This window comes from Colias eurytheme, chromosome 31, assembly GCF_061535395.1.
Source record: "Colias eurytheme isolate Ceu_HAF_F1 chromosome 31, ilColEury1 Martin Lab GWU primary, whole genome shotgun sequence".
NCBI lineage: Eukaryota > Metazoa > Arthropoda > Insecta > Lepidoptera > Pieridae > Colias > Colias eurytheme.
Genome location: NC_143010.1, coordinates 3611634 through 3634745, shown reverse-complemented (window position 1 = coordinate 3634745; position 23112 = coordinate 3611634). Strand labels below are relative to the sequence as shown.

The 23112-nt window shown below is 34.1% G+C and overlaps 1 protein-coding gene across 2 annotated transcripts; it reads right to left on the bottom strand.

Moving 5' to 3' along the window:
- Nucleotides 1–1072: 1072 nt before the first annotated feature.
- Nucleotides 1073–22648, bottom strand: LOC149895516 (zinc finger protein 711-like). Of its 2 annotated transcripts, XM_090118766.1 has the most exons (9): nucleotides 22407–22648; nucleotides 19932–20474; nucleotides 19521–19609; nucleotides 18754–18876; nucleotides 17743–17853; nucleotides 9190–9396; nucleotides 4593–4704; nucleotides 2928–3032; nucleotides 1073–1237 (listed from the first exon to the last, which is right to left on the bottom strand). In XM_090118766.1, the coding sequence occupies exons 1-9, from the start codon at nucleotides 22518–22520 to the stop codon at nucleotides 1094–1096; spliced, it is 1548 nt and encodes a 515-aa protein (XP_089974892.1). In that variant the 5' UTR covers nucleotides 22521–22648; the 3' UTR covers nucleotides 1073–1093. The 2 variants fall into 2 exon arrangements, with proteins under 2 accessions (XP_089974892.1, XP_089974893.1); XM_090118767.1 differs by lacking the exon at nucleotides 9190–9396.
- Between the last annotated feature and the right edge of the window lie 464 nt (nucleotides 22649–23112).

Sequence of the window (23112 nt, the reverse complement as noted above, 5' to 3'; positions counted from 1 at the left end):
GATACAACGATATCTTAAATCTAAAATGAATAAAGATATAACCGAAGCTGATTTTGACGATGTTTCAAAATATAATCATGAAAAGATTCAGAACGAAGATATTATTATTGAAGACAATACTAAAAATGAGAAAGAAACGAACGATGGAATAATATTAGATAAAAATATTGAAATATTGATCGAAAATGATGATCTCAAATCGGAATATGAATAAACAGTAAACATTTAAATAAATATTTTTGGTTTGCTTTATTGTACTTAACTGATAAGTATTTTATGTTAAAATAAATATTGTTAAAATTATTTTATACTAGCGGTCCGCCCCGGCTTCGCCCGTGGTACATATTTACGTTTTCTCTACATAAGAACCATCCTCGTACTTCAAGGAATATAATAGAAAAGAATAATCGAAATCGGTTCAGCCATTCACACGTGATGCCGTGACAACGCGAAACGGGTGCAGACCCGCCGCCTTTTTAATTTTTATAGCTCCCGCCGCGCAGCGCGTCGAACGCGGCAACTGATACACAAAAATAATCCTTTATGGCATGATTCTGTATTCACGCGCGATGACTTATAGCGTATTTCATGTATAACTATGGTGTTTCTACACCGATTTACATGATTCTTTTACTATAACCTGCCCAGGAGTATGAAGAATAATTGTGCCAAATTTAGTTAAAATCCGTTGGGTAGTTTTTGTTTCTATAACGAATATACAGACAGACAGACAGACAGACAGACAAAAATTTTACTGATTGCATTTTTGGCATCAGTAGCGATCCCTTATCACCCCTTCATAGTTTTTTTTTAAATATATTTCATGTACAGAATTGGCCTCTCTACAGATTTATTATAAGTATAGATGAAAAACGTAAACTGATTGTCTATGCCCGGCGGCACACGTTCATTTTTTTATTTTTTACCGAAATACCGAATCGAACGTAACATTTTTTTTTCTATCTTCACCTTTCTACTTTTACAAATCATTCTTTCAACAACTTTTTGAGGGTTTAAAGGGTTATTAGTAAATTTTAATGCAATAAACTGGGTTAAATAAATAAAAAACACGTAAATTCAATCATTTTATTCATCAAGTCTTCCGTTTCGGCTGATGCAGCAGCTTGTTGTGCGTATAGAGCGCGCCCGAATGCGCGAACTTCGCGGGACAGAGCGGGCAGTGGAGCGGCCTCTCGCCCGTGTGCGTGCGAATATGATTTTTTAGTATCGATGTTGACTGTAACGAAAAAAAATATTGACTAATAATAATATTGACTTGGTTGGTAGTGACCTTGCAAGCCCCTGGTCGTGGGTTCGATTCCCACCCGGGGTAAATATTTGTATGTGAGGCAAATGTTTGCTCTGTGTTAATAATTATCTATATAAGTATTGATTTAAAATTATATATTTATATGTAAATTACATTTCCCGCAGCCGGAGGCCCCAAAAGAAACTCAGATATACTTAGAAACTACATTTAATGACTAAAGTGAGACTTTTACACCCATGTCTGCACGATGCAGACCGGAGTTAAAGAATGAATTTATACATTTTAATAATTATAAAGACGTAAGCTTGGATGCTAACTCAGGGAAATCGGACTAACGTGCGAACGGCGTATTCATCAGTTTCGTATTAAGGCAGGGCCGTAACTTGTATGTATGTATGTTTATGTTTATCAGCTGTGATGTACCAGAATAATAAATAAATTATAGAAATTGTTGTTGTTGCCCGCGGGTTCGTCTACTAGTGGAACCAAGCAAAACAGCCATTATATTATAAAGGCAAGAGTTATTATTTTTATGAATAACTAGCGGTCCGCCCCGGCTTCGCCCGTGGTACATATTTACGTTTTCTCTACGTAAAAACCATCCTCGTACTTCAAGGAATATAATAAAAAAAGAATTATCGAAATCGGTTCAGCCGTTGTCGAGTTATGCGCTTACCAACACATTTTGCGATTCATTTTTATATAAGAGAAAACGTAAATATTATGTACCACGGGCGAAGCCGGGGCGGACCGCTAGTTTTTATATATAAGATTGTGCATCACTTGATAATTTACTCAATAATGATTACATAACCAATTTATGAATCTTACAAAGGTAGAAAATAACATTCTCTACGCTTTTAATTTTGATTACGAGCATCACATGGTAATATTACTAGAATTAAAATAAATAAAATGTCGTTTATAGTACAAAATAATTTGGAAAATCCAAAAGTGCACGCCTCATAATTTTTTTTAATAAATATTTATTAATTATTATTTTTGTTTATTTAATAACAATTAAACCACATCGAATCAGACCCTGAAAAATGAAAGGGTTCTATTCCTGAGCATACTCAAGCGTAAGAGAAAAAAAAAGACTCGATTAGTAAAGTATTTCGGTCGCTATCGTGTTAACAAGAAAAAGGATCCGCACATACAGACACACGGACGTCCAAGACAGAACTTTTTTAAACTGTTTTTTAACTAGTTTAAATAACAAAAATGACATCAAAAATATCATGAACGTTAAAAATAGTGTTTTTTCTTAATATGTGTGTGTATGTATTATCTTAAAAGTGCAATGTATGATACATAAAGACATTTTAAGTTTGAAAAATCAGATGTTTTGCGCGAAGTGACAGTAGGTAGTACCCACCTCAACGCTTCGCTTATGAGGCGTGCAAAAGCGCGTGTGTGCCGAGCACACGTGTCAGAAGTGAAACTTTTTCAGCAAGATTGTAAGATACCAAAATCGTGGCCTTGGCGACGCGTTCGCCGCGAACTTGAAATTTTACTCTCAACGCGCCTAAAGAAGTTTCACTTCAAAAAATCCTGTTATCCTACCGTTAAAACTTGACACTGACAGTTTAAACTTATTGCCATATAAAAATATACAGTAAATCAATATCATCAATAAATAAAATAGAGAACTCACAGTAAATCCCCGACCACACTGATCGCAAATTTTGTTTCTCGGCGGACGAACGTTTTCGTGTACGTGCAGCATGTGACGTTTTAAACCATTCTTATATTTGAACACCTGTACAAATGTTAATTTTAATATCTACACTAACATTATAAAGATGAAGAGTTTGTTTGTTTAAACGCGCCAATCTCAGGAACTACTGGTCCGATTTGAAAAATTATTTCGGTGTTAGATAGTCCATTTCTCGAGGAAGACTATAGGCTATAATTCATCGTCACGCTCATAGAAATCTAAATAACAAGACACTAGAAGTCGTAAGCGTGCGTGACCTTGTCGCCACTCAGGTGATTTTCACATCACCAGTGCATTCGTCACTGTTCAGTTGCTCTGGAGACGTATGAGTGTATACATGGTGTGTTTCAGCAATTCCCATTGCGGAAATTCTTCCACAAGTTGAAATTATACTTATAAAGGAATAATATTTCATCGGAAAATATTTTTTTTTAGAAATAATGCCGTTTTTCCTTAAAATTATAGAATATTTACAAGTATTACGAGTGTCACCATAGTAATCGAAATAACAATGAATGACACAGTCGACCATTCTTATTATCACGTTTGTTCGTATTGGAGCAAAAAGTCTCATATACTTAGGGATGTTATTCTAAAATAAACCGTAAATTCGTGCGTTAGGATACATATTCAAAAGCTTAATTTAATAGTTAAGTTAGTTTTCACTAAAATCAAGCTGTCCAATAAAATGCATAGTTTACTTGTGTGTACTGTTTAGCTTTCGGTTTGAATGTGTTGATTTTGGCGACAGCGGTTTTCATACGAATTATGACATTATAGCACTTCTATGTGTCTTGTTATTTAGATTCCTATGGTCACGCTAAAACCAACAGGAGTGTAGTGATGCGGGTAAAACCGCGGGGCACAGCTAGTTAATACCTAAAAGTAATAAGTATATAATATGTATGATTTATAAAGGACTTGCTATGCCTCCGACTTGACGTTGACGCGTGTGTAGATTTTAAAGACTATAATTTTACATAAATACTTTTATATGAAAAACATATTAAAGTATTTATGTAAAACTAGCGGTCCGCCCCGGCTTCGCCCGTGGTACATGTTTACGTTTTCTCTACATAAGAACCATCCTCGTACTTCAAGGAATATAATAAAAAAAGAATTATCGAAATCGGTTCAGCCGTTCTCGAGTTATGCGCTTACCGGCCAACACATTTTGCGATTCATTTTTATAAATAAGAAGATTATATCTTCTCGATCTTTATGTTGAGGAAAAAACCTATATTGAAAAAATGTTTCTTCAAAATTCGCATAGTCATTTTTGAATGAAAGCCAGACAGGACGGGCCAACAGACACACAAACATTTGAAAAATATTTTTTGGCTCCTAGGAGTAAAACTACCATTACAAGTATGAATACTCCTAGGGGCACTTTTACTCCAAGGAGTAAAAATATTATAAGGATAGAATATAATTATTAAAAATAAGCCGGAGAACAGCAGACAGACAAAATTTTCAAAAATAATTTTTTGGCATGTATTATGAAGTATGAATACTTCTACGTGCACTTTTACTCCTAGGAGTAAAAAATATTATGAAGATAGTTGCATATAGGTAATTAAAAAATAAAAGTAATGTTCATACCTTAGAGCACTTATCACAAGAATACTTGCGGCTCTTCAAGTGATCAAACTCGATGTGGTTCACTAGAGATGATTTCGTGAGGAATTTCTTACCGCATTCGTCGCATATGAATCTGAATAATTTAAAGGAAATATTTTTATTATTCATTGTATTAATTAGGGATGTAACGATACCAATACCGATATATCGGCCGATATCGGCATATAATCGGCAAGCCGATATATAGGTATCGCCGATTATAAAACAACCGATATCGAAATCAAACAATTCAAAAAACCACGCCCGAACAATGCGGGAGGTCGCCAGCGCGCGGGCACTTTGTTTTCTAATAAAACTCTACCAATAGTAAACTTTGATTACTGATTGTATGTGTATTACTTAAAGTTTAACTGACTTTGTAAAATAATAATACTAAAATAAATGTTTTTCTTGTTTTTTGATTTGGCATTTTTATTTAAAAGAATACGATTTACAGTTGAGTCTCTGTTAAATGTTGGTAACTTTTATGCATAATTCGCTATTTATTTTTCTACCAAGCCATCGATATGGGTATCGGTATGGGTATCGCCGATATTTTTTTACAAATATCGGTATCGTATCGGCAATATCATGTATCGTTACATCCCTATTTGAAATGTAATAAGAATGTAATGCGATTCTACACAACTGCCCAATTGATGTAGGTCTGCCCAATCGATAACAAATCGCAGGAAGTCAACGACTATTAGCAAAGTGAGGATAGTTGGGTCAAAAGTCGTATAAACAACGTCCGAGCGCCCCCCCCCCCCCCCCCATAATTGATTCGTACGAATGCGCCACAAGTCAAAGGAAAGCGGAAATTTATAGTTTTAGACAGCTAAAAATGTTTTGACAGGAAATAGTAACAACTATTCTTCCACAAAAATATTAAATCAAAAGTTACATCTAAGAATATACAGGTAAATTAGCTTGGAGAAATTTTTGCATATGTAGTGGTGTGTATATTACTCAGATCTTAGAGCGCGTTTCCACTATATCGTTCTGGCCTATACAAAAATGTTTCGATATCCTAACATTACTATTTAACTTTATACTTATTCCTAGCAACACTTTTGTTTTCAATAAAAACAAGTTTTTATTTGAAAGAAAATGGTTTTGACTTTATAAAAAAAAATATATCATTCAATTTTACGTCCTTGAGCAAACGACAAGGCGACTACCGTGAAACAATAAAATATTGTGTCCATAATAATTTGTTTCATAATTAATATTTGACCATAATAATTACGAAACAAAACAAATAAATAAATCGTCACTTGATAGTGGAAAGTGGAAACACGCACAAAACCAGAATAAACCAGTTTACGCTGTCCGCAGGTGCCACGTGCAGTCGTTTGGTAGCGTTAGAACATAAAGCACATTTCATTCAAAAATTATAATTATTATGTACGTAGTTTAATTGATAAATTTTGTATTTGTTGATTGTTGTTATTATTTGTTATTATTGTTATAATATTTGTTGAAGTGAATTACATGTCCCGCAGCCGGAGGCCCCAAATGAAAACTCAGATGTACTTAAAAACTACATTTAATAGCTAAAATGAGACTTTTACACCCATGTCTGCACGATGCAGACCGGAGTTAAAGAATGAATTTATACAGTTTAATAATTATAAAGACGTAAGCTTGGATGCTATAAGGGAAATCGCATCCACATTCTATTCCCGTGCGAACGGCGTATTCAGCAGTTTTGTATGAAGGCAGGGCCATAACTAGTGTTTAATTTGTGTGTAAGTGTTGTAACTTTATATTGTTAATTCAATATGGCTCCAGTGTTAAAACATGGTCGAGGCAAGCCTTTGACTTCTCAAACTAAAGAATTAAACTTTAAATGTCGTTTCTTTTTCAGGTTAGTAAATTTTTCATTTTAGTAACATTGTTAATGTAAAAGTTATATGTATGTTAAATGTGCAAATATTAAAATAAAGTCTCATCTTTTTCAGAGGAGAAACCTTAGATCATTAAGTAATGGATAACACACGCAGGCGTTTCCCCTTTTGCCGAGGTATAAGATTATTCGAATCGAAAAATCTTATGCTTTCATAAAAACTACTTGCGTAATCGATTACGAACACTCTGCGTATTCGTAAAACATCGAAAGGACGTCTGCGAGTGCTCCGCTTAAAATGCCGTTTTGCACTGTCAAGTCTTGCAGAAGCAATTCAAACATGTCGAATATTAAAAAAGATGGAATAACCTTTCATTTGTGTATATTTTTTTATTTTTTTAACGTACATTTCTAATTAAATGCAATTTCTAATAATCGTCGATGTATCGTTTAGCGATATGATCAAGACAAATAATCGAGTCATGTGTGTACTCGATCATTGATGCGGCCTCACGAGACTATCATGGAAAGAAAATATACAAATTTAATCTTTATGAACTAAGCGATAAAGTTGAATTTAGAACGCGATATTGAACCGCACTCCCCACGAGACTATAAAGTGATGTAGCGAGACTATCTTGAAGAGAAAATATACAAATTTAATCTTTATGAACTAAGCGATAAAGTTGAATTTAGAACGCGATATTGAACCGCACTCCCCACGAGACTATAAAGTGATGTAGCGAGACTATCTTGAAGAGAAATTCAAATTTAATCTTTATGAACTTAGTGATAGAGTTGAATTTAAAAACTCGTCGCTTAAAAGGTCGTTAATTTTTACGACTTTCTTAGTGACGGACTGCTTTTAACTTGAACGTCGATAAAAAAATATTTTTCTAAGTATAATTTGAAATGAGATGAGAATTAATCTTTATTATATTAAAATTTTACACAACTGCATAAAAAGGAGTATAATGTTTATTTTGTAAGTCTTGTATATATTTATTAAAATTTACGCTCGGTTACTTTTAACTGGCAGAACATTTTAATGATACGGAACCCTTCGTGCGCGAGTCCGACTCGCATTTAGCCGTTTTTTTTGTAATGTTAATCTTGTAACCTTTCTATTATGTAATCTATACTAATATTATAAAGCTGAAGAGTTTGTTTGTTTGTTTGTTTGTTTGAACGCGCTATTCTCGGGAACTACTGGTCCGATTTGAAAAATTCTTTCGGTGTTAGATAGCCCATTTATCGAGGAAGGTATATATCATCACGCTACGACCAACAGGAGTGGAGCCACGGGGGTGAAACCGCGCGGAGCAGCTACTTTATTTATATGTATGTACGAATATTGCGTATATTTCAGATATACAAAAAATCCTGCTTTAAGGCTAAGGTGGATTGAATGCTGTCGGAGAAAATCAGAATGGACACCTCGGTACAGAAATAATAAAAATTTCTGGACCGATATTTATTTTATTGAATATAATATGTGATGTGTTGAATAATTAATACATATTCAAATACAAATAAAATGGCGTTTTATTGTTTTTTCATATGCATATAATAATGATGAAAACGTTACAAATGACCTGTGTAGTATTTTTTATGAATATAATATTAATGTTATTTCTAATTTCAACAAAATTATTATTTTTGTAATATCGATATGGTTACATCCCTTTAGAGCGATTGTATTATTACGTATATGTATAGAGATTTTTCTGTGTAATCGATGTATGTGTGCAAAAACATGCTAGTCTGTCCATTTTGTAATAGTTTGAGTTTGTAAAGACACAAATTATTTTTGTGAACGTGTGATTGTGTTTCAAAGTGTGAGTTACCCTCCCCGCACCAAAACCGGCAGAAAGTTTAGTTAGAACATTTGCCAGCGTGCTCCATCCATTACTTAATGATCTAAGGGAGAAACACATATAGTTTAATTTAAAATCCCTTATATATACAGGGTTACTTGTAAAACACCGGCAACCTCGCAGGACAAGATAGCTAACATCAGAAGTAACAACATTTCGACTTTTGATAATTTGTTAGATTTTATTTTCATACAAAAATAAATATTCATTTAATTTTCCGTCTGAATATTATAAACTTTACGCCTCCCAAAAATTACGTAAACAAAAAGCGAACGAGAGGGGGAAGGGGGCGTCGCGTCGTCCATCCGATAATTAATAGAACATAGACTTACAAATGTAAGGAGAGTACAATAAAAGTTTAAAAAATCATTTAAAAATAATTTATTGCGTTATGCCAAAAGTCGTAGAACAAATGTTGTTATTTATGATGTTAGCTATCTTGTCCTGCGAGGTTGCTGGTGTTTTACAAGTAACCCTGTATAAAATAAAAACTAAAAATAAAATGTTGTTTTATTTTATTTGCTGACCATACACTACTACAAACGCAAAAATTTCTCCAAGCTAATTTACCTGTAATAATCTTCTATATATGTAATATGAACTAGGTACATATTACGTGAGACAAAAACTTGGCACCCCTTTTGAGGAGAGTTGAAATTTCGCACTCATATTGTTTATACATATAGAGAAAGCGCAAAAAGCTTAAAAATTATAAAAAAAATACAATTAGGAAATATGAAAGACAATTAGGTAGACCAAATAACTCAGGCTTCTTTTTATTCTGATATTTCATAAGAAAACTCACTTAAGTGGGTGAAGACGCGGGATGCAAGTAGTAAATAAATACACTTACCTCTTTAAATCATCGCTAACATGTTTAGAACTCATTTTCAAGTGTTGTATCAACGTAGATTGAGTTTTAAACGTTAGATCACACAAGACACAGTACGCGCCGGTTTGTGTGTGTGTCTGTTTGTGTGTATAGAGTGCGCACCGACGTTTGTATGACTTTCCGCACACATCACATTTGTGTAGGTAGGCGATGGTTTTGTGTACTGTTCTAGAAGGTAAAATTTCCCTTTATCTATACTAATATTATAAAGCTGAAGAGTTTGTTTGTTTGAACGCGCTAATCTCAGGAATTACTGGTCCGATTTGAAAAATTCTTTCGGTGTTCGATACAGGCCGATTAAGAAGAGCTGGAACGTCAACACATTTACACATTGCACATGTGTAGTGTCTGTGAAGACGCACGCGGCGTGACGTCATACTGCATACGCATCATGAAAAGTCTGCCAGTCTCTCTCGCGCGCAGATTAGCTTATGAGGGTGAAGGAGACAGTTATTGTTTTTATTTTGCAATTGTTCATAAATACAGGGTGATGTTATTTAAACAAAGACGTTAGGTATATCTACTACTAAATAATATATTCGACGAGATACTTTGCGGCACGCGGATAAGAATATTTTGTTTACTCTACCTAGGTTAATTATGTAATCATTTAAATAGGTTTTGTAAACAAAATGTAAACGCCGTAAGTTAAAATTTTCATACATAGCTGAACAATTATACAGCTTTTATTGTAATGTAGCCTTATCTCTTACGTGCTAGGGTTTCGCTTGTATTGTTTATTGGGAGTGAGCGCATGTGTTATTTGTATTGCTTTTATCGTAATCTATACTTATAATAAATCTGTAGAGAGGCCAATTCTGTACATGAAATATATTTAAAAAAAACTATGAAGGGGTGATAAGGGATCGCTACTGATGCCAAAAATGCAATCAGTAAAATTTTTGTCTGTCTGTCTGTCTGTCTGTCTGTCTGTATATTCGTTATAGAAACAAAAACTACACGACGGATTTTAGCCAAATTTGGCACAATTATTCTTCATACACCTGGGCAGGTTATAGTAAAAGAATCATGTAAATCGGTGTAGAAACACCAAAGTTATACATGAAATACGCTATAAGTCATCGCGCGTGAATACAGAATCATGCCATAAGGATTATTTTTGTGTAAGTATCAGTTGCCGCGTTCGACGCGCTTCGCGGCGGGAGCTATAAAAAGGCGGCGGGTCTGCACCCGTTTCGCGTTGTCACGGCATCACGAGTGAACGGCTGAACCGATTTCGATAATTCTTTTCTATTATATTCCTTGAAGTACGAGGATGGTTCTTATGTAGAGAAAACGTAAATATGTACCACGGGCGAAGCCGGGGCGGACCGCTAGTTTTGAATATGACATGAAAGGAGATTGCCCAAGTGACTATGGCACTTGGTATCGCAATCAAACTTATTGTGTCAAGATGAAATATAGCTCAATTTAAAGCTTGATGTTAGTACTTTTAGAAACGATTAAAGTTTTTATGTAAATAAGCCGCAGTTCACGACAATAAAAATAAAACAAAAGTTTTATTCAACGCTTCAAAAAAATACTTTATCGAGTTTAAACTAACGATGAACGTTAAGTTTTACATTTATTACATAAGTAATATTTTAATTTACAAGATAAATGTGAAAAATAAATCGTAATAAACATTATTTCAAAATAAATAACGTCGAACAATGCGTCGAACATATTCATTCAACATTCATTTCAAATAGAAACTATGACATATGACGCAGGACGCTTGCAAGAGAGATAGATATATGTGTCAAAACAAAAACTTTTACTTTTATTTCTATTTATCCGGTATAATTAAGACTTAATATTGATACATATGATCATTATAAATACAAATAGGAATTAACAATATCACGAATACGTGGCACAACTAAAATTTTACCGATACCACCCGTGGTCATTCTCCTTTGTTAATTGAATGATTATCAATACTTTATTACAATTGATTATGAGAATAAATAATTAAGTTCATCGATTGAGTTACTTTTCAATTGTAATTTTACATATAAATTAAGAGAGCTTTCATAATTATATTCATCTAAAACGCACTCATTTTACAATTCAAGTCTATCGCATTTATTTTTGAACATACTGTATAGTAAAATTGCATTATGTGTGAGTACTGTGAAGATGCCAGCTTTCCTTATTCGGCCAGTACCTAGCCCATTTATCGAGGAAGGCTATAGGCACGTATACCATCACGCTTTAGAGCAACAGGAGCGGAGCAACGCGGGTGAAACCGCGGGGAACAGCAAGTAACTACATAACTATGTACTATCGGTATTAGCGTGATGATATATATAAACTTCCTCGATTAATGGGCTATCTAACACCGAAAGAATTTTTCAAATCGGACCAGTAATTTCCGAGATTAGCGCGTTCAAATAAACAAACAAACAAACTCTTCAGCTTTATAAAACTAGTATAGAATAAAGATTTATAATATTGGTTACTAGCTGTGACCCGCGGTTCACCCGCAATGCTCCACTCCTGTTGGTCTTAGCGTGATGATATACAGCCTACTAGGTTTCCGCCCGCGGCTTCGCCCGCGCAGTCAAAGAAAAACCCGCATAGTTCCCGTTCCCGTGGGATTTCCGGGATTGCGTCATTTTCTCGGCATAAAAAGTAGCCTATGTCCTTACTCGGTTATCAAAATATCTCCATACCAAATTTCATGAAAATTAGTTTAGTAGTTTAGGCGTGATTGAGTAACAGACAGACAGAGTAACTTTCGCATTTATAATACGAGCGGTCCGCCCCGGCTTCGCCCGTGGTACATATTTACGTTTTCTCTACATAAGAACCATCCTCGTACTTCAAGGAATATAATAAAAAAAGAATTATCGAAATCGCTTCAGCCGTTCTCAAGTTATGCGCTTACCAACACATTTTGCGATTCATTTTTATATTATAGACTAGCTGTTGCCCGCGACTTCGTCCGCGATTCGGTCGTTTTTCGTCATTCGTCGTTTAAAAAAAATACGTGACACTTTATTTTTGAATGTTCTTAATTGTCTCTTATAAAATTTAACTACATTAAAATTGAATACTCTGATAAGAAAATCTTAAAATCATCGAAAATCATAGACATCGAATATCTGAGGAAAACATGAATGAATGTGATTTAAATTCTACATTTCTTAGTAATTAAAATAATAATCTAAATTAAATGTAGATTAACAGTTTGAGCGCACCATTATAGAATATGTACCTAAGTAATAAATTACGTTAGTTTACATAGTAACTTTACTAAAAACACGATGACTTTCTTTCGCGCTCGGTACCACAAACTAAGCATGTTTGTGGTACGTGGCCCGCGTCACTTTACCCCCCACGAGTTCCCCTCCGTTGCTATGCGAAAATACATTCGTCGCCCTACTGTAGGAAAAATTGTAATACTGTGGCCTGGGCGTTATAACACGCTCAGGGAATTCCTGAGTGCTGATAGACTTCCGTCTATCGGCATTTATACCAATTTTATATTAATATCACCATCTTGAGGAAAAGCTTCTAATGTCGATTTAAAACGCATATATACGGATTAACCTGATGAATTAACATGTTCTAAAATTGTGAAATGAGTTCAGTTTTAAATTCGAGAAATATTGATTTCTTGTATTCGATTATTCGTCGTAGTCGAATACAAAATATATTTAAAGAAACTTAGGTTGGCCTTCAGGCAAAAGGGATCCTATCAAATGATAAACTTGACCTTGTATCTTAAAAGTAAGAATGAAAGGAGCATCTGATAATTGTTGAGCACCAAAGGATCATTTAAAACGCAATACTATAAGAGCTAATATTGTCTAAGAACTGTTTAGATTGCACATGTTCCTCTAAAACTTAAAAGTAGTGATTTCAAAGGTTCCGGCGTATCTTCAAACGAAAGCCGACTCCTTACTCCACTTTAAAGCATTACAAAAAGAACATACTACGTTAATATCGCCTATACAGAAGATGATCTGTAGGTAATCAATTGTGAGGTTATAAGCAAACCCACTTTTATATTTGTCGGACCACACCACCGAATTTGTAGATTGATCTTCTATGTTTACCTCTAAGTCATTAAGACTATGTCGAAATCTGTCTGCAGTAAGACGGGCCTCTCGCTATTCGTCCGTTTCAAGAGACCAATAGTTTCAATTCTTAATCTTTCATTAAACAAACTTATTAATCGTTCTTGTCTCAAATAATGGTAATATTCGCGTCCCTACTCTAGTCATTGCTTATGCTCATGTTCATCTTCGAGAGATCGAATAATATTATGGTGCACCCTATTATTTGTCAAACGGTCTTCATATTGAGTAAAAGTTTCAGATTCTCGAGATAAAATATGACGATCGTGATCAGCTGTGAGACGTAATTCCCTCTCAGTGAGGGTTTCGGTCTCACGGGATAGTATAATATGCCATTTGCGATCAGCTGTGAGACGTTATACCCTCTCAGTGAAGGTTTCGGTCTCACAGGATAGTACATGCCGTTCGCGGTCAGCTGTGAGCCGCAATTCTCGTTGTGAAGCGGTTTCAGGTTCGGCATAACACATGTTGTTTTCGGTCAATAGTAAGCCTCTTATCTCTAACGATCCTTGAGAACTCTTATTTCTCATTTTCTTAACTTTGCTCGAATTTCGATATAAAGATTTTTTAGGTGGCACTGATGCGGGTGAATAAAAATTAAGTTAAAGCCTGATTCCCACGACATGTTTGCTTCACAAATCCGACCGCGCCACACCACACCACATGCCATGGGAATCGGCGCGCTTGTCGCTCGCCAGTGCTTGCCATACGCACACATGCCGTGGGAACGCTCAGTTCAAATCGCGACGGATGGCGACAAGCGCTTGTCGTCTGCCAATGCTTGTGAAGCAATACATATAATAAAATTGTGGAAAAGTGATGTCTGTACAATTAAAATATGTAGAAAAAAATTAGCAGGTGTTATTATTATCGAGAAATCGAGAGAAACCATTTTTTTCTCTTAAAAGCTCCCCCCCCTCCCACTTCCCGAACTCCGATTGACCGTAATTTATTTTTCCTTACATTTTTATCATATCCTTTTCTAATGGGTTTCATCCTACTGCGATTTTTTTTTGTTTCAAAAATTATCTACCCTGGTGTATAGGTAAATTTTCCACATAAAATGTCCTTTAAATTATGTCGTATTATATTTTTAACCCCCGACGCAAAAAGACTGGTGTTATGTGTTTACCGCTATGTATTTCTGTGTGTGTGTGTGTGTGTCTGTCTATGGCACCGTAGCTGGCTAACAGGTAAACCGAATTAGATGCGGTTTTTTTGTTAGGCAGAATATTTTCCGACGCTGGTTCTTAGATAAAGTGTATCAAAATTGGTTCATCCACTTATTATACCTACATAGGGGTAAAAGTGGGAATGAAAAAAATGAAAGTTATTTTTAAAGATCGTCGGGAAGTTTATGAAATTATTTATTCCTTTTTCTATACACTTTTCTTCGTCTAAACGGTTTAGTTACGTGCTCTCTCTCTCTTCAGCCTTTAGTTACGTGCGTGAGACAGGAAAGATCTAATTTGGATTTGTTGCTGGATTTGATTAAGCTGATCAGTGGCTACACCATAGATTATTAAAAACATCCGTTTAAGAAAGGAAGGAAATAGAATTTGCTCCTCTCCCCCCCCTGGTTCCTAAAAAACATTATGACATAATTTAAAAGAAATTTTACGTAGAATTAGTTAGGCATTTCTTTTTCGATTTTCGATATTATATACTAATCATAATTTTTAATTACATTATGTAGTAACTATTTGGTATAGGTTAGGCATTTCATTTCTTGTTTTTCTTTAATAATTTGGTACGTAAGTTTTTTAGCTCAGTTTAGTAAGAAATTTTAATAACAATTCTTTTAATTATTTATGGTAAAGTCCGGTCGCGGAGCAGGAAGAATTTCGTACATTAACCTGTTATTACCTGTCACTGTCACTCCCTTGTAAAAATAATGTGTCTTGCTCGCACAGGTGCAATGACCGCCGTCCTTAGGGATTGTAAACCTTTAACCTGAGAGCGTAAGGTTTGTGTTTGCTTGATTGGTGTCAGGTGTTCAATTATGATTTTGTGAATTCAAAATTTATAAGAATAAACCTCAAACTCTTTATGTCCAATCAAAATCCGCCTAAGTCGAAATCGCGTGTTAGAATAACGTATTTCTGTTATATTGTACCTACATAGTAAATTATTTTTTGAAAAATAAGGTCATAAAGAAGTTTCACTTCTTATGTGTGTACACGCACACTTTTTTTTATATAATATATCGTTGTTATTCAAAAAGTTAAAATGTAACTAACTAATAAGTATTGTAAATGAATAGAGGACGTAAAAAACATTTTCTCCTCCAAATATTTCATGTAAACTGCACTTCATTCAAAAATGTTTGTGACCACTGTCAGTAGGTAAAGAGGTCATTGTACGAAATTCTTTCTGCTTCGCGACCGGACTTTAGTACGTATTTACTCAATAATTGTATCTTAAGTAGTAATTCAGCATGGGCGTAGCCACGGTGGGGCTGGGTGGGGCGCTTACCCTGGCTTTGATCTGGTAGGTAATAATTGTGAAGGTGAGTGGGCGTGGGCGTGGGATTGGGACTGAACGTGGCATATGGCGTGGGAGTGCGAGTGGGAGTGGGAGCATGAAAATAAAAATGATTTTTTATTGTTGCCCCACCCTGAGCCCATGGTCATAGGTCCCATAGTCACTATTCCACGCGAAAGAAGTCGCGGGGACAGCTAGTAGACAAATATAATCAGGAAGCTTTGAACTCCTAAGCTCAACCATAAAAGATAGACATTTATGATGTCGGGAGATATTTTTTATATAATATGGAGAACATTTCTTTCATACTTGATTTCTGTGTAGCTTTAACCATTAAGATACACGCATTAAGAACGCACACGCGACGAAAGCTTAAAAATGGAGTTGCTGCTCTGCTCACGAATATGAAAAATAATAGTTATTTAGGAAATATATTTCATGTGCAGAATTGACCTCTACAGATTTAATATAAGTAGGTATACATATATTTAGATTCCAATTTCCATGTAACGTTAAATTCGACTATACAATAACTAACAGACAACGCAGGTTACCCTCGTTTCCGTAAGTTGAGGCGGCTACATATTCGGTCCTAATAACATGACTTTTTGTGAACGAAACGACAGCGCGGTTTAATTCGATGGCAACACCATCAGAAAAAAGAAAATATTTTTAACTTTGAAAAAATATTATGATTTACACTATTATTAATACTATTTTAACATTAACACAAAATATAAGACTGTGAGTGTGTAAAAATAAATCCAGCTAGTTTCACATCACACTTATGTTTATAATTAGGTATACGACATGAAAATATATTAATTACCAAGCAATAATCATACAGATAAATACTGAACAAAAGTATTAACAGTCAAAGTATATTATTACTAACAACATGTAAAATATGATGAAGGAATAATAATTATCAACGAACTAACCTTTTTGTATTAGAGTCCCGCCTCGTGATCGAATTATTAAAACACGAAGATTTTTAAAAATGTAACCAATGAACACAATCAATATTAGATTAACTGTAATGGTGTCAAGTTTGACTTAAAATAATATACATCTACCCTCACTTTTAAAAATGTAGTATATTCACACGAATTATAAGCGCACCTTAGAGGGAAGGGAAGATTTATTATGGGTTAAAGAGTTAAATAAATAAATAACATAATTATATTTAAATTATTAATTTTTAACATTGTGTTCAGTAGTGTTAACATGTAAATTGATTTGATTTTTACGAAATCTCATAGATGGCGCTGAATCAAATTTGTCTTTATAGTACTAAGATTCATTAAACAGTTTCTCTGCCCAAATTACGTAAATGACGTAGTTTTTATAGTGTAAAGCTAGATAATAGCATGGCTTACTCAAAAACAACATTTAAACATGAGTCTTTAGATTGTACGCTGTCGTAGTACACGGAATACGTAAGAAAAGTAAAGGTTCACAGCTCCTCCCCCGGAGGTGATAGCATGATAATATGTTTAAAAAAACCTCACTCGACCTGTTAGTAATATTCATGCAAAATTTGAAGTCAATCTATGCAGTACTTTTCGAGATTAGCTCGGACAAACATACAGACAAACAGACAAACAGACAAACAGACAAAAATTCTAAAAACTATATTTTTGGCTTCTATATCGATTATAGATCATGGAATATGTATTCTTTTAAAAAAATATTCAATGTACAGTTTTGACTTTCCTACGATTTTATTATATGTATAGACTAGCGGTCCGCCCCGGCTTCGCCCGTGGTACATGTTTACGTTTTCTCTACATAAGAACCATCCTCGTACTTCAAGGAATATACTTAATAAAAAAAGAATTATCGAAATCGATTCAGCCGTTCTCAAGTTATGCGCTTACTTACATTTTGCGATTCATTTTTATATATAAAGAAGATTAGTATGGATATAATAAAAACTCACCGCATATGATTCTTCAATCCTGTAGCGTTAACAAAAATGTTGCCACACTCTTTGCATTGCACATTTCCTGTTCTATGTTTGTCCATGTGGTATCGGTAACTACGATTCGAACTGCAAACAATAATTTTAAATATAAAAAAAATATATTATTTTTTTTTATATTAATTAATAATTATAGTATACTAGCTTTCTGTCCGCGTTTTCTCAGAAAAACCCGCATAGTTCCCGTTCCCGTGGGATTTCCGGTATAAAATTTATCCTATTTGTTAATCCAAATTACCCTCTATATGTGTGCTAAATTTCATTGTAATCAGTTCAGTAGTATTTGCGTGAAAGAGTAACAAAATTACACACACATCCATCCTCACAAACTTTCACATTTATAAAATTAGAAGGAAGTAGGATAGGATAGGATATATTTTCAAACTCAAACATTTATTATTTCGTTAGTTTGACTTCCTCTAGAAGCACTTTTGAATCGTCATAACACAGTTTTACAATTTACAACAGATACGGAAAGCAATTTTTATTTTTTACATAGAAGAACCGGCAAGGGGCCGTTCATAAAATACGTCACACTAAAATTTTTTTTCTTTTTTTGACCGTCTTCTTCGTCCCCACCGGGAATCGAACTCAGGACCCCTCGTTTCTACGCTCACGCGTCAATCACTGTACCAAGGAGGCGGTCAAATAAATTTTGATTGATAATACACAAATTTTGATATTAGAAAATATATTTTTTTTTATTTAAAAAATTATATTATTAACATTGCTTGAAACTTTTCTTTGATACATGACAATACTAGTGGAAAACCAGATGTTGTATATTACAAAATCATAAACAACAGAAGATCAAATTATTTTCAAATATAAAAACTAAAAAGGCATTATCTTCACAGTTTGCACTAAATCTGTCCGTTTAAATCCATCCGTGTTTGTCCGGGCAAAATCGAGAAAAAGTAGTCGGTTACATACAAACACACAGGTGAAGATAAAAAGGGCAACACTCACTTAGTTCTAAAGTCGCACAATTTACACGAATACTCAACGGGAATGTTGCCATGTATCTCGTTATAATGCCCCAGAATTGGGTAAATATTCTTATTGCGTTTGCCACACTCAGCGCATTCGTATCTGCAATATAAGAAATATAATAATTAGCAAAACAAACAAACAATTTTATTATTATATTTTAGTAAAATTTTTCAAAAGGGTTTTCTATATCAGTTTAAAGTTTTTTGATATCTGCAATAGTTACGGAATAATCGCCTGTGCACACTTAACGATTACACCCAGTATATATAGATATTTTATCTTAGGAGCCTAAGGTCACTTTAATTTTTAAAATTATTTGTGAAAATAAATGATTAATAATTATTTATTTATTAATGTTTACATTTACAAACTGTCTGTCCGTTCGCGATATACTCAAAAACGACAGCTCGGATTCCGAAAAGCTTGTTTAGATTATAAAATTTGTTTGCAGACTGCCAAAAGTTTTAATTTGAACAACAGACAAAAAGCGAATTGAGATTTTTTTCGCATATACATACATTAGATACATATATTTACTATGAAATCTATACTAATATTATGAATCTGAAGAGTTTGTTTGTTTGTTTAAATGCACTAATCTCAGGATCTACTGGTCCGATTTGAAAAATTATTTTCGTGTTAGATAGCCCATTTATAGAGGAAGGCTATAGGCTATATGTCATTACGATAAGACCAAAAGAAACCATAGAAACAGCTGTACCAAAAAAAATGTTAATATTCACCTTCTCATATGCCGTTTCCAGTGATCATTATAAGACATTTGGCTGCTAAATACTGACTTGCAGATCGTACATACGATACTGCCTTCAGTCTGAAAGAAACGGCAAACATTTTCTTTATAAGATACTAGCTGTGCCCCGCGGTTTCACCCGCGTTGCTCCGCTCCTGTTGGTCTTAGCGTGATGATATGTTGCCTATAGCCTTCCTTGATAAATGGGCTATCTAACACGGAAAGAATTTTTCAAATCGGACCAGTAGTTCCTGAGATAAGCACGTTCAAACAAACAAACTCTTCAGCTCTATAATATTAAGGCTATAATATATAATCATGGTAAGACCAACAGGAGCAGAGCAATGCGAATTAAACCACGCGGCACAGCTAGTAGATGAAAAAAGGTGATAAACTGCCTTACCGCATTATGTTTCTTATCCCTATGTTCTTTCAAAGCATCTTCAAAATCAAACGCCACAATACAATCAGTACATTTATATGGCAATCGTAAATATTTCTTATCCTTTGCTTCCTCCATTCTTTCATTTATTAAGTCTTCCATAGATATCGTAAGAATATTAATTTTACCCTCATAATTCGCTTGAAACTGCGTGAGAGGTTTCTTCTTTCTAACTGGCAATGCTTCCCAATTCTCATTTTCTATGGTCGGTACTTCGAACGGTTCCATTTTCAAATCGCTGTCATTGTCATTCTCGACTTTAACTTCGATATTTAAATCATCAAATACTTCTTTTGTTTCGTGTTCTAGTTTTCCGTCTATGGTTGTCCATATTAATTCAATATTTGATGTTTGAAATTTATATAGATTTGGGACTTTTACATGATTATTTGCAAGTTTTTCGTTCAGTAATTTGTTGTTTTTCTCAACATAGTTTTTGAATTTGTCTATTTTTTTCAGCGTTATGTGGCACACATCGCAAATATTATAATTTTCAAATGCCAACTGAAATATAGAAAAATAAATAAGTTCATATAAAAAACACATTAAAATTTAAGTATTACAATCATTTAATCGCCAACACGTTCAATTAACTAAATTATAAAAATAACGAGAATTGACTGGAAGCGATGACTATCGAGTGATAAGGCCGCATATTAAATAGCAATATCCATTACATAATATAACTTTATTTATTTTATGCTAATACTGTCTTTCTTTAAAGATGTTTATTTTTTTACTGTATTTATTTTTATTTAAAATGATTATTTTTGTTATATTAAGGGCCGATTTTTCAATGCTTGGTTAAAACTTATCCGTCCAATAAAGTATTACACGATAATATTGAAATGTCACGTAAACTGTCAAATACGGGCAATTAGAATACGTTTTTAAAATGGTAGTTTTATACATTATTCGATGAATAAGTTTTATCCAAGGATTGAAAAATCAGCCGTAAGTGTTCATAAAATAAATTTAATTATTTATTTATTCAGTCTTTTCAAGGTGACAAAACAATTAACAATTGAATAATTATTAAATGACAAATTGCAACTTAATTTAAAAGATGTATATTTAATTTCGTATTTGATATCATATAACAAGAAAAAAAGTAAATGTAATCGGCCATCTTATAACAAGATGCCAATTCCTATAGAACACACTATGGTATTTCTTTAGAAATTTGCGGCACGAATTAAGGGGGGGAGGGGAGGGAAAGGGAGGGGGGAGGTAAGGGGAGACCCCCTATAAAGTGGGGGGGTGAGGAAACCCCCCCTTCTATTTTTTTTTTAATTTTTTTGAGATTATATTTATACTAGCTTACCGCCCGCGGCTTCGCCCGCTTTGACTTAAACCTAATAAATTATATACTAAAACCTTCCTCTTGAATCACTCTATCTATTAAAAAAAACCGCATCAAAATCCGTTGTGTAGTTTGAAAGATTTAAGCATACAAAGGGACATAAGGATAGAGAAAGTGACTTTGTTTTATACTATGTAGTGATGTAGTTAGAAATATAACGAAGATTATGGGCTTTCTTGACTGCTCCGGCGCTGCAGAACGTGGCGCTTGCCCCCGTGTACCTCGTTGCAGACAGGAGTCTTCACTCGCCTTCGTAGCTTCAGCTTTTTGGTCGCCTTTGGCGACCAGCCTCAGCCACTCTGGCTCGCTTGACTCTGCCTGCTCCTCAGCACACGCGGGCGCCACGCTCCTCCGCGCCTCCGACTTTTTTAATACACTCTAGTGTATGACAGACAAGTACCACGTGGAATCGGGGTGGACAGATTCGTTTCTGTGATTAACAATTTGTATGCAATATACATACAATAAAAACATTTTTTTTAATAATTATTTATTCAAATCTTGTATACATGTTTGATACAATTTACAATGGCAATGAATGGATCCATTTTATTTTTTTCCACCCATCGTCTCCACATACTCTATATTATCACCGAAGTTTGCTGGGTGGTTATAGTTATCTTTTTTAAAAAATCTTTTTACAACATGCCACTGGGACTCAAATGGGTCAGAGGCAACAAATGGGTTGTCTGGGTCTGAGTGATTACCTTTTTTATGAACATACCCATATTGCCCCAAACAATCATATGCTCGCCAATAATCCGTATGAATTCTTGTCCCCTCAGCAACATGCTTTTGAATGAACTATGGTTTTTAATATGTAGATTAAGACATTTGTTATCTCTTTCAAACACAATTCTTGTAGTTTTGTCAATGTAACTCAAACAATTTTGAACATAATCTCAAAAATTAAAAAAAAGATTTCTCTGTAATTACACGTTTCCGCACGAAAAGCCGCTAATGTATGTTTCGGGGCATCATTACCGATCGATAAAAATTAAAATCGCGCCGAAATTCGTGCCGCACGTTTCTAAAGTCAACCCAAAAAGGTAATAAATAATGATGATACTTACCCCATTATTAACAAGACAATTCAAAATATACGTAAAATTGCAGTTCAAAAGGCTTTTAAGATTTTCCCTTTCTTCGTGGCAACAAATACAAACTTTTTGTAAAGGTGATTCCATTTTAACTTGCTCGATTCAATGACAGAATTAGTTTCATTAAAACAATACTTCTATAATGATAATTTTATGAAACAGTAAATCAAAACTGTACAATATTTTATTTCACAACTACATATCAAGTCAACAAAACATTAGACAAGTAAAAAACTGTGGAGTCAGGACTCAGGAGTGTGGTGTTGCCGTTTTTAAATATAAAAATATCAACTGTCAGATTAAATAAAGAATTCAAAAAAAATTCTCAAGCTAAAATTTTATTTATGTCTTAGAATATTAATAATATGATTATATTTTTTTAAACCAATTCTCATAAAGTATATTAATAACTCAGGCAGCGGAATCACAGACACAATAGAAAATGTATTGTGTCGTGGACTCGTGGACCGATCGGGCCGTTCGGGGCTCAATTGTTTAAAAAAACATTATACAATACAGTTCTTTCTCTTTGTGATACCAGGCTTTTTTAAATGTAGTGTAAAATGTTTAAAATATTTTACAAATACATAATCAAATGTTTGGCATTGAAATGGTGCAATATTTGAAGTGAAACTTCTTTATCGGGGTTGGAAAAAAAATTAGTGTAACATTTTTTCGT